The sequence below is a fragment of the Arachis stenosperma genome, chromosome 3 (assembly GCF_014773155.1).
Source record: "Arachis stenosperma cultivar V10309 chromosome 3, arast.V10309.gnm1.PFL2, whole genome shotgun sequence".
NCBI lineage: Eukaryota > Viridiplantae > Streptophyta > Magnoliopsida > Fabales > Fabaceae > Arachis > Arachis stenosperma.
This window is the reverse complement of record NC_080379.1, coordinates 8,712,206-8,725,475: the sequence shown is the minus strand read 5'-3', so window position 1 is coordinate 8,725,475 and position 13,270 is coordinate 8,712,206. Positions and strand designations below refer to the sequence as shown.

General features: G+C 33.1%; 1 protein-coding gene across 2 annotated transcripts; it reads right to left on the bottom strand.

Annotated features, from left to right (window-relative positions):
* Window positions 1-10,480: 10,480 nt before the first annotated feature.
* LOC130969891 (hypothetical protein At1g04090-like) lies at window positions 10,481-12,838 on the bottom strand. 2 transcript variants are annotated; one of them, XM_057895797.1, is made up of 2 exons: window positions 12,551-12,838; window positions 10,481-12,238 (listed from the first exon to the last, which is right to left on the bottom strand). In XM_057895797.1, exons 1-2 carry the CDS (start codon window positions 12,637-12,639, stop codon window positions 10,729-10,731), a joined length of 1,599 nt encoding a protein of 532 aa, XP_057751780.1. In that variant the 5' UTR covers window positions 12,640-12,838; the 3' UTR covers window positions 10,481-10,728. The 2 variants fall into 2 exon arrangements, with proteins under 2 accessions (XP_057751780.1, XP_057751779.1); XM_057895796.1 differs by having other exon boundaries at window positions 10,481-12,320; window positions 12,551-12,780.
* Window positions 12,839-13,270: the final 432 nt, after the last annotated feature.

Genomic DNA, 13,270 nt, shown 5'->3' with positions numbered 1-13,270 from the left:
TCTTGGTGAATAAATGTACCACTAGGAGTTTGTTTAATTTGGAGGCCAAGAAAGAATGTTAGCTCTCCCATTAAACTCATTTCAAACTCACTAGTCATGAGTTTTCTAAACTCTTCACACAAGGATTCATTGGCCGATCCAAACACAATGTCATCCACATAAACTTGAACTATGAGAATATCATCATTAGATGCTTTAATAAATAAAGTAGTATCGATGGTACCTCTTTGAAATTGATTTTCCAACAAGAAGGCACTAAGTCTTTCATACCAAGCTCTTGGAGATTGCCTAAGGCCATAAAGAGCATTTGAGAGTTTAAAAATATGGTTTGGAAATTTTTTATCTTCAAAACCGGGGGGTTGTGCCACAACACTTTTCTATCAATAAAGCCATTAAGGAAAGCACATTTGACATTCATTTGAAATATTTTAAAACTCTTATGGGCAGCATAGGCAAGAAGCAACCTAATTACTTCCATTCTAGCTACCGGAGCAAAAGACTCATTAAAATCTATACCCTCTTCTTGATCGTAACCTTGGGCCACTAATCTAGCCTTGTTACGAACAACTTTTCCATCCTCACCTAGTTTATTTTTGAAGACCCACTTAGTACCCGTTACTTTCTTACCATCCGGATGAGGTACTAGTGTCCAAAGCTCATTCTTGTCAAATTGAGCAAGCTCTTCTTGCATGGCTTTGACCCATGATGGATCTTCAAGAGCTTGTTTTACATTATTGGGCTCCATTTGTGACAAGAGGGCAAATTTGCTTGGTTCGGATTGCTTTTTGGTTGAGGATCTTGTTGTTACACCTTGAGAGGGATCACCAATGATAAAGTCATGAGGATAACCTCTCATGGACTTCCATTCTCTTGGCTTCCGAAGTGTTGTTGAGCTTTGATGAGCTTCAGTGGGTTGTTCTGTTCCAAATTCTCTTGCTGGCTTAGGAGACAAAACAGAAATGTCTCCTCCATCCTGACGAAACAAAACTGGACGGACAGATTCTACATTTTGCACAGACTTGGGATTTTCTTTACTGGTTTTCTTATTGACAGTATCTTCACAATCTGAATTATTTTCTATCACAGTACTGGAAATTGAATTAGAATCACAAAAAGTTACATGTATGGATTCCTCTATAGTTCTATATTCTTTGAGGTAAATTCTATAAGCCTTGCTAGTGGTAGAGTATTCAACAAACATCCCCTCATAGGATTTTAGATCAAATTTACCAAGGTTTTCTTTATTGTTAAGTACAAAGCATTTGCATCCAAAAATATGAAAATACTTAAGATTAGGAGGAGTTCTTTTCCATAGCTCATAAGGGGTTTTCTTTAACCCTTTTCTTATAATGGTCCTATTCAAAATGTAACAAGCTGTATTTACAGCTTCAGTCCATAGAAATTTTGGAATCTCATTTTCACATAACATAGCCCTAGTCATCTCTTGAAGGCTTCTATTTCTTCTTTCAACAACTCCATTTTGTTGAGGGGTTCTAGGGCATGAAAAATTATGAGCAATTCCAAAATCATCACAACATTTTTTAAAGTCTTGGTTTTCAAATTCTTTTCTGTGATCACTTCTCAAATGGGCAACCTTTAAATCTTTTTCATTTTAAATTCTTTTGCAAAGGGTTAAAAAAGCATGAAAAGCATCATTTTTATGAGCAAGAAAAAGTACCCGACCGAATCTAGAATAATCATCCACCACCACTAGACCATAGTGTTTACCTCCTAAGCTTTGAGTTCTTGTTGGACCAAAAAGATCAATGTGTAACATCTCTAATAGTCTCTTGGTTGAAATTCTATCTTTTGGTTTAAAAGAGGATTTTACTTGTTTGCCTAATTGACAAGAATCACAAGTAAGATCCTTATCAAATTTAATACTTAGAATTTCTCTAACCAAGTTTTACTTAACTAGCTTAGAAATTTGGTACATGCTAGCATGACCCAATTTCTTATGCCAAAGCCATTTTTCAGATTCAATAGAGGTAAAACATGTCACTTTTTGATCTTTCAAATCTTCAAGAGTTAATCCATATACATTATTGCACCATTTAGCCTCAAACAAAATATCTCCAGATTTTTCACAAATAACTAAGCACACAAAACTTTCTAAAAACAACCTCATATCCAAGATCACATAGTTGACTAAAGTTTAGTAAATTATGTTTCAATCCATCAACAAGAAGTACATCATTTATACAAGAAGAAAAACTTTTACCAACTTTTTCAATAGCCACTATTTTTTCTTTACCATCATCACCGAAAGTGACAAACCCTCCATCATACTCATCAAGCCTAATGAAAAAGGTTGTCTTTCTGGTCATATGCCTAGAGCATCCGCTGTCCATGTACCACATGTTGTCCTTCCTCTTGGATGCTAGGCATACCTACAAAATAAGCTCAAATGACCTTAGGTATCCAAATCTTCTTGGATCCTTTCACGTTAAACCATCTCCTCTGTCCCAATCCATTATAGTCAAAAACAACTTTGCAAACTTTGTCACCAATCATTCTTTCACCAAAAAATATTAAAAGGGAAAGTGGCCATTTCGTTTACATAGTCTACAAAATCTTGGAGTTGCTGTTTTAAAGCTTGCTGGGTTTTGAAACCTTGTATCTTTAGAAGATGAAGCAATATTTTCAAAAGAAGGTTTCTCAACAGTTTTGAGGAAACCCAAACCATCTTTATCATAAAGAGGTTTTTGACTAGTCAAGATTTGATTTAGATTTTCAGAACTTTGAGTGAACTTGGATAAGTCTTCTTTAAGCTTATTAACCTCTTTAAGCAACTCTTCGTTTCTTTTAAAACAATCCACATATGCAACAACATAATGATCACTTTCACAATTTTTAAGTTGGGCGTTCAGCTACTTGTTTTCTTCAACAAGTTCAATAACAGTTTCAGCCTCCCTTAATTTATCTTTGAGAAAACCATTTTCTACTTTAAGAATGGTGATTTGTTGTTCAAGATCTTGGTTATCAAGCAAGAAGTATCTAATTTTTTCAGAAAGGTGGTCTATCATAAGATGAAGAGCTTCAATATCAGGGTTATGAATGACTACCTGTTCAACGTGGTCTGCCATAAGACATGGTTGAGACTTGGTTTCTGATTCTTCATCATCTTCTGAATCATTTTCCAGGTCCTCCCAAGAAGCCATCAGACCTTTCTTCTTTCCCTTCTTTGGCTTCTCTTCTTTCTTCAACTTAGGGCAATATGATTTGAAATGTCCAGTTTCTTTGCAGTTGTAACATATCACCTTGCTGAGATCTTTTCTTTGTTTCCTAGAGCTGCTTCCCTTGCTTTTCTCCATGAACTTCACCATTTTCCTGAATTTTTTGACAAACAACACAAATTCATTTTCAGAGGAGTTATCACTGGATTCATCATCCAGAGGGTTAGTAACAGATGTAAAATCAATTCCTTTCTTTTTGAATCTTTTTCAAATAAGTGTTTTCGAAAGCAAGTAAGTTTCCTCTCAAGTCATCATATGTCATAGAATCAAGACCACTACTCTCAGATATTATCAATGCTTTTGTTTCCCACTCTTTAGTAAGACATCTTAGAACTCTCCTCACAAGCACAGAATCAGGATATGTTATTCCCATAGCATCCAAGCCAACAATGATAATGTTGAATCTTTCAAACATTTCATCTATTGATTCTCCTTCCTTCATTGAGAACATTTCATATTCTCTATTCAGCATGTCTATCCTGATCTTCTTCACTATGGTGGTTCCTTCATGGGTGATTTGAAGTTTGTCCCAGATTTCCTTTGCCGTTGTGCATCCTGATATCCGTCGGTACTCCTCGAAATTGATAGCACAGTTGAGCAAGTTGACAGCCTTGGCATTGAGCTCCACCTTCTTTCTGTCTTCTTCGGTCCAGCTTGCTTTGGGTTTAAGAGAAACTACTCCTTCAGCACTTGTGGTGGTTGGAAATTGAGGACCCTCCAAGATAATCTTCCAGAGCCAGTAGTCTACTGCTTGCACAAAGATCTTCATTCTCTCCATCCAATAGGTATAGTTTTTCCCATTGAAAAGAGGAGGTCTGTTGCTTGACTGTCCTTCTGTCAGGTTGTAAGACACCAGATTTGAGCCACTACTTTCTGCCATCTGGATTTTTTCTCCAAGCTGCAAAGCTTGATCTCTTTGAGACCAAGCTCTGATACCAATTGATATTTTTTCAGTGGCTAAGAGAAGGGAGGGTTGAATCTTAGCCCCTTTTTTTCTTATTAAAACTTGCTGGTCTTTGAAACAACTTCTGCAGACTTTTTGATTTTTGTCTCGTACCCAGTCACGAGATTTTTCTTTTTATCTCGTCACATGGCACGAGATATTTTTCGATTTTATTTCCTATGCAGCAGAAACAGAAATGGAGTAGAAGAAAGAGAGAGAATCACACCACGATATATCCTGGTTCAGCTGCCCAGTGCAATGCAGCCTACATCCAGTCTCCATCACAACAATGATGGAATTTCACTATAATCTTCATGATTACATATACCAATTCTTCCTAGGAACTACCCTTCCTATTCGGGACAAGTCCAGAATCTAAACCCCAATCCTGAACTTGACTTGGTCACAGCCAAGCTTTCAACTGCTAAGTGCTAACCCAACTTGCAAGGAGATTTTCACAGAATCATGAAACACAACAAAGATGTACAAATAACCTCTAAGGACATCTATGGCTTTTTCTTTTAATTTTGCACTCTCTGCCTTTTTTCGCTCTATGACTTTTTCATACAAACCTCACTATTTACCTTTTTTCATGAGACTCAAGACAGACAAAATTAAACAGAAAATTACAAAACAGAAAATATTGAAGGAGAAAAACTTCTGTTAGCTTAGGTAGCTATGAGAACTATGTGCCTTGCACTCTCACTCCTTACTTCAAGTCCTGGCTGTTCTCCCTTATTTATAAAAGGGGAAGCCTCCAAGATTGAAGTTCTTGAACCGAGCCAACTTCTTCTTCTTCATACAAATCGGTTCGGCCAGAGAGAGAGGAGAGAAAACTGAATGTAAAACCCAACATGCAATTATCTCTGTGTCTTCCTTTTACACCAAGCTTCATCAATCCGAGCCATCCATCTTGACTTGCACTCCAAGAAGGATCCCTAGCCCTTGATGAGTTCTTGATGATGACAGCTTCTTCTGCTCTAACTTTTGTATCTTCTCCACGTAGCTACAGTAGCTACCTCCTGTGGTGGTTGATCAAAAGTTGAGACAAGCCATCCCTTAAGGATCTTCTTCCTCTGATCGAATGGATCTTCTTTCATTTTTGGTATGGAGAAGCTGAGATCTCTTCACCAAATCTTACCATTTGTGGTGAAGATTTCAGCCACAACATACTTTTTATTTTCTTTTTCTTGCCATAATTACAATGATTTTGTTACTTGCTTCTTCTTCTCTTCGGTAGCTTGACATAGCTTCCATGCTTTCTCTGTGAAATGACCGAGAGTGAGAAGAAAGAGTAGAGAGAGAAGAAAGAGAAGTAAGAAAAGCATTCAATGGATTTGAACAAATGAATTAAACTAAATTCATTTTCTTCCCTTTTTGCTTTAGGTAGCGTGTAGCATTGATGATCACAATCAAATCAAATGCTAATTTTTCTCTCATGGTTCCAATGTCTGCATTTAACTCTTCTTAATAAAAATTTGAATTCCATCAAGCAAAAGATGTAGAATCCTTTGGAGCATGCAGCATTATTATTAAAGGAAATGGATTTCATTAAGTTAAAAGAGTAAAGAAAGTATTATGCCCCCATTTTCTTTTCTTTGCTTTCGGACCAACTCTTTTGGTCTTGTAGCAAATAATAGTTCTTGAGCTTGTTTAAATGAATATGGCCCAATAAATAAAACAATGATTCAGCCACACATTATATTGTAAATTTTGGGCAAAACTAAATGTTTGGCTTTATATTGGGTTAGCTAATTTTTTGGCTCATCTGCACAATAAAATTATTAATTAATAAATGTGAATTAAAGATTAAATTAATAATTTTACAATTAATTATATTAATAATGTTTGATCATCGTTAATTTTAATTTAAAATTTTTCAAACTCATCACACTGGATTATCAAAACAGTCGGAATTAAGGAATTTCTTCATACACCAACTGTATCCTATAATGTTCTTCGCCTTATCTTTCCCTTGCATCCAAACTACGTACAGCAAATTGCTCCACCAAACCGGGAGATTCTAGACAAAAATTGCTCCTTCTAATTGTTATGTTACATCAGCATCTAAGGCTTGGTTTGATAAAAAAATTTTAAAAAAGTATTTTTGTTTTTTAAAAGATAAGCTCTTCATCTGTATTTAGTAAATTAAAAAAATTATATATTTTTATTGGTTATTTTTAAAAGATAGAAATATTTTAAAAATTTAATGCAAAATTTTAAAATTTGTGTTTATCAAAACTAAAAAATCTAATATAATTTTATATATTAAATAATTTTTAAATTTAACTTTTATATTTATTATAATCCTTTTAATTTTAAGAATTGTTTTACCCGACATAATTATGGTACTTGTATTTATCGAAAACTGTCCAAGATAGAAAACCAGGTCCAAAAAGGTTGAAAGTCCATCCAATAAAAGTGGCTTCTTTTACGACTGCTATAGCTTTCATAAGCCATTTTCAAAATGTAAAACATTTATCAAACCAATTTTTTATATATATGCTTTTAACTTCCCAAAAAATTATTTAAGAGTTTTTGAAAAAGTTAAAAAATTTGACTTCTCTCTTTTTTAAAAGCTATTTTATCATTCTTATTTAATACACAATTTTAAAATAAGTACTTCTATAATAACTTTTCAAATACAAAATAACTTATTTATAAGCTACTATTAATAAAAGCTTTATACTTTAAACTCTTTTTTCAAAAGAGCTTATTTAAAAAGTTTATCCAAACTGTCTCTTAAACTTAGTTTGGTAAAATTTTTACTTTTTAAAAGTAATTTATAAAAGCTAGTTTTTTAAAAATTAGCCTTTTGAAAATTGTAGCATCTGTGTTTTGTAATTTAAATTTAAAATAACTTTTAATAAACACAAATAATAATAAATGCATTTAGTAAAATAACTTTTAAAATTTAAAATACTATAATAAACATTAATGTAAGAATTAAATTTAGATATTAATTAATGCATGAAGTTATATTAGATTTTTTAATTTTGATAAGTATAAATTAACTTTAAAAATTTCTCCTTAAATATTTTTAAAAGTACCCCTAATTTTTAAAAATGTAAATAGAAGAACATAAACTTTTTCATTTATCAAACGTAAAACGAATACTTGTACTTTTTAAAAACACAAATACCTCTACCAAACCAAGTCTTAATACGAGAAAAGAAATAATAAAAGAAAAATTTCCGAAACCAAAAATATTTTTCTCCCTAGGAGAAACTTATTTAAGCGTTTGCAGAGAGAATAGTCTTTTTGTGATTCTGTGACCTGATACCATTCAACCACCCGAAACTAGAAAAACAAATTTCAAAGGCAGAAAGAGAAAGAATTCTTATATTATTATCAATGATTGAATCCTAAGAAATTTTGCTTTACATCCGTAAAGTACAAATCAACGACTGTCCCAACTCCCAAGTCAGAACACCCAACAAGGGAAGCACCGCTCAAAAAACTACAACATAATTTTGCCCCGTGTGCGTGTGTATAATTTGAATGTATACACGAGCTACAATGTTACCAGCCTAGAATTTGCTGGGTTAACAAACCAATCAAATGTTACATAAGCAGAAAAATAGAAGAAGAAAACAAAAAAAATCACCATCTTTCATCTCCTGTCCAATTGTTTTTCTCTTTTGGCCCTGTAGGACCTTCCTCACCATACAGCTCCACTGGAAGCTTGTTAAAGAAGTTCTTCACTGAGAACCGAAGCATTCGCGGAAGCGCATCGATTATCCTATCAATCTCAGTTCTCGAATCATAAACGATTTTTGGCCCCCACTCTCTCATATACAGCAATCATTCAACCACCCGAAACTAGGAAATCAAATTTCTTAAACATCGAAATAATTTAGGTATTTTTCAAAAATATTAGTATTTTTTTTTTATTTTGACACCTACGGGGAAAATTTGATATAAACACAATTCGACATTCATTTATTATATTTTTTAAATTTAAAAAATTATAAAACAACAATGACATTTTGTATTTTACTACTTTTAATTTTTAAAAAATATAAAACATGTTATTTTGTCATTTATTTGTTGATCGGACAAATATTCTCGATGAAAGTAAATGGTTTGAAGTGGTAAAGCGATCGAAGACATGAGCAGTTTTTGAAAAGACACACGCATAAATATTGGACGGATGTTCTCGACACGGATTCAATTGCAAGGCCTTTCTGATAAATTGAGCAAGTCCAATCGAACAAGATACTCGAAGTCAGATATTCGAGATAACTTATTCGAATAAGTGATTCGAGTAATTATGGTAGCGGAGAAGTTAGGGACTTCTATCACGCGAGAAAATCATGGGAAAGGATTAGGCAGAAACGGTTACCAAGGAGAATGCATTCAAGGTTGTGATATTGTAATTAATTGTAATTAATTGACAGTTACCAAAAGTAGATTATAAATACTAGAAAGTCTTAGGAAATAGGGGTTGAAACTTTAACTCAGAAAAACACTCTGAGTCTGCAATCGAGTAACTTTTCTGTAGGGTTCATTTCATCTTTTCATTCTTTCAATTTATCTTTTTGTAAACTTTACTTTTCAAGTAAATTTATTTTCCAAGTATTCTTTATCTTCATTGTCCAATTTACATTCCTACATTTTAGATAATATTAATGAAAATACTATATCAATTAAATTATCATTTAATTTGTGAAATTAAGTATAAAATTTATTACTTTGATAATATTAATTCTAACTTAAACTTGGATTTTTCAGAGTATAAAATCATCAAAACATAAGTTTTATACTTAATTTTACAAATTAAATGATAATTTAATTGATATAGTATTTTAATTATTTCTTAAATTACATATTGTATAAATATAGTTGGTCATTATATATTACTTCTAATTCTAAAATCAAGTTTTAACTCCTATGCTACTTTAGAGGACTATATTTTATATTAATTTTTCAACATCAAAAGTCCCAATAATGATTTTTTAGATGCTAATGAGTCAAATGATAATTTTTAATAAATTTTTAAAAATTTAATGTTCTGTTTTACACATTCATAAGTTTATAAAAATATAGATTTTCTGAAATTTGAACTAAAACACAAAAGTTGGATTTCAATTATTATTCATTTTGATTTTTTTGATATTTTTTATTTGAATCCAAATGTAGATATTTTCTTATTCACATTTATGTTTAAAGTTAATATATAATAAATAAAATAATAAACAATTAACTTTCAATAATAATCTGTATGAGTATTAAATCAAATCAACTAAATTCGATTTATATGTATATGCTATGCAGAAGTAGTAAATCGAATCCAATTGAATTCAATTTACATTGAAAAAACGTAAATCAAATTTAGTTGATTCGATTTACATAAAAATAAAATCAGATATACATGTAAGTCATTTTATTTTAGGACATTTGCGTAGTATTAATTCCCATTTGATTTGTTTATGTGTTTTTACCAAAATTTTAGGAATAGAAAATAAAGAGAATATTTATCATGTGCATGTAAAATATTAATTACTATATATTTGTATATAAATACATGTACAATCAAACTTATTTTTAATATAAATTTTAAATTTTAATAGGTTTTAATTACCAATAGAAAATTGTCAAAAAATTTGACGCTAGTTACTAAGAGAAAATTTGTCGAAAAATAAACCCTATTTTTGATTGAATATGAGCCGCTGAACTTTAGCATCCAAGTTACACGTAGGACATGTTAATCCACTGTGTAATTCACCCACATAAATTTTTCAATCATGAAAAGTCGCTAATAGTTCATATTAGTATCGCAAACATCTCAAATTTATGAAAGTTTGAATGAAATTAAATGTTAAGAATAATAGAAATTTGTGCTATTTTCATAAAAAATTTGTTTTGATGTTAAACTTGATGACTTCAAACTAAAATTACGTTTTTGAAGACTTAGATCAAACTAAAAATGCTTGATTGTTCCAATACATGAACAAATCACCTCTGTAGTACACCCTGCGTGGAATCGTAAGTTATCATCCCTTCACTTCATTGTTTCCAATGGTGTCAACGGCAATGTTCACTGAGTTGCGCATTTTCTTCTAATTCAAGTTGTTTATACATTGGAAAGGTTTGCACGGATATACATTTAAGAGATAGTATGACTGCACGGGGTACCTTCATCAGTTGTTTCTGATCGAGATTCGAATACTTATTTAAGCTTTCGCACATAGAATAGTCTTTTTGTGATTCTTTTACCTGATTCCATTCAACCACTCGAAACTAGGAAAACAAATTTCAAAGCCAGAAAGAGAAAGAATTCTTATATTATTGTCAATGATTGAATCTTTATCAATTTTGCTTTATATCCGTAATGTACAAATCAATGACTGTCCCAAGTTAGAACACCCAACAAGGGAAGCACCACCCAAAAAACTACAACATAATTTTGCCCCCCTTCTTCCCTAACTGTGTACGTGTGTATAATCTGAATGTATACATAAACTACAATGTTACCAGCCTATAATTTGCAGTGTTAACAAACCAATCAAATGTTACATAAACAGAAAAATAGAAGAAGAAAAAAAATCACCATCTTTCATCTCCTGTCCAATTGTTTTTCTCTTTTGGCCCTGTAGGACCTTCCTCACCATACAGCTCCACTGGAAGCTTGTTAAAGAAGTTCTTCACTGAGAACCGAAGCATTCGCGGAAGCGCATCGATTATCCTATCAATCTCAGTTCTCGAATCATAAACGATTTTTGGCCCCCACTCTCTCATATACTGCAACCATAGAGGCTCCTTGACAGCATCTCCAAGATATTCAGCTGCAACAATCTCATAGTGAACACTTGAATTCACATAAAAGTTGCTTCGACACGCATCATTTCTGATCCCAACTCCAAGTTTTGAAGAACCTTGGATAAAGGTTCCAGGATGAGGGTAACTAGCATGCCCATTTTTTGAAGAGTAAACAATAGCTTTGTTTCCATCAATGTATTCTAAATCATATGCATCAACCCATTCTCCCCCACTATGCTGTGAGTAGTATATACTGTATAATTCTCCATTGAAATTGCATATTCTAAGTGTGAAATGCTCCCAATCACCAACATGCTCTCCAATCTTGCTTAAAGGTATGTTTTTCATTCCAATTTTAAGAGTGGCTGGTCCATTGAATGGACAGAAAATCCACATTGCAATGTCTGTGAAAGTTCCACCAAGTGTCGGCTTCACATGAACATAAAGCCTTGCACTTTGCAAGTCCCCACGTTTGAGAAAGTCCTTTCTATCATCACTTGGCAAGTCTATCCAAAACTCCTTGTCATTCGTTCCTCCACAAGGTAGATTTGAGCCGGTTTCATCAATTGCCTCGCCTGTAGTCACACCCTTTCTGTACAAGCAAGCTCCATTGTTGAAATACCAGACCACAGAAGACGGCAAGTAAACTTCTTCCGGATGAAAGAAAATGGTAGGACCATAATGCTGGATAAGTGCATGTATCTGTTCCAGGTTTGGCATTGTTTGTTGAACAGGATTTAGGTTCCTCAAGCATGCAATTGGAAGCTCTTCACCGATGTTCCAGCATCCGTTACTACAGAAAAAGGACCCAACTGGAACTCCTTGCCCTTGCACGCTGCGATCACAAGGTCTCAAGTTCCAAGCCTGAAATGAAAGCTCTGGAATTTTAGAATTTACAGCGAGTAATAGGCGGTAAGGCTCGCATTTATCAGTGAGGTCAGAACGAACACAGCAGATTTCATCCAACTGAGGCTTATTAGGATTGTCAGTAACCAAGTATCCAACTGCCTTGTAACCTTCTGGAGGCTCAGGTATCCAAAAGTAACCACAACCACTCAGAGTTTCACGATTTCCTGCATTCGAACTCCAAACTAACTCAAAATTCAGGGGATTCCTCAGGGGAGGTAGCTTGTCGTGATCATCGCAATGATTAGTTTCAACTTCTTTAGCAACAAGCACAAAACCCCTTAAAGGCTTGTTGCTAGGTTGACAATAATGGCCAAGGATGTGGAAACCCTGAGGTATTTCGACAGGCTTATAGAACACAACAGCATTCTTTTTGTCCTGCATAGCATTGCTGCTCCAAATGAACTCAAAATTAGAGACCTTGAAAGCTTCTATTTCACCAAGATTTGCAAATCCAGAAGCAAAACTTCCTCCTGTAACCATAGATTTTAGAGACCTAAGTTAATTTTTCCTTTAAAAAAAAAAGGTCTTTCCTACTAATATATGCTATTGATTTATATAATGCATTGTTAATCATAATAATCTAGTACACAACACCGAATAGAAGTGAGGAATTTGATTTCTAAATCAAGGAAGGGTAAAAGAGGAAAGTAATTTCATTGGAAGGCGCATACAATGAAAAACGTGAAGAGAAGGATGTTACCGTGAGGCCAATTCGGGATCGGAGAGGGAAGAGAAAAAGTTTGAGGCTGAGAAGTACACATTATTGCGTTCGTATTCCGACCGAAGCATGAGAAAACGAGCATCTATCTCCCTTCTTCTTCATACGCACGCATTCTGTGTCTTTCTTTCACTTTATCCAACACTCCTCAATCATCATCATCATGCGATCCATCTTCTCGTGTTTGATTGTTTTTAATTTTTTATCGATGTTTCTTCTCATTCATAATAAGCTTTTCCGAACCAATCTCTCTTGGCTCATAATAGTGTATCTAAATGCAGGCAAATTTGTGCATGGATCCTTGAAGGAAATAAATAGTAAGCTAATAATCTTTCAATTTGGCATAAACAGGTTAATAATTAATAAATGGTTAATTCGTCAACGTCAACATATTGATTTCGTCAAATTTTTTAGGTTTAATTACTCTGCAAGTCTCTATAGTTTCACCGAATTTTCAATTAGGTCCCTATATTTTTTTTCTTTTCAATTGAGTCCCTATACATTATTTTTTTTTTCAATTTAGTCCCTATTAACGTTAAACGTCAAAAAAATGTTAGTGAATTGTGAAATTACTTATATACCCATAGGGACCCAATTGAAAAAAAAGTATAAGGACCTAATTGAAAATTAAATGAAACTATAAATATTCAATGAAAGATATTCCTATAATCCCTATTCAATGATTCTACAACATGAAAAATA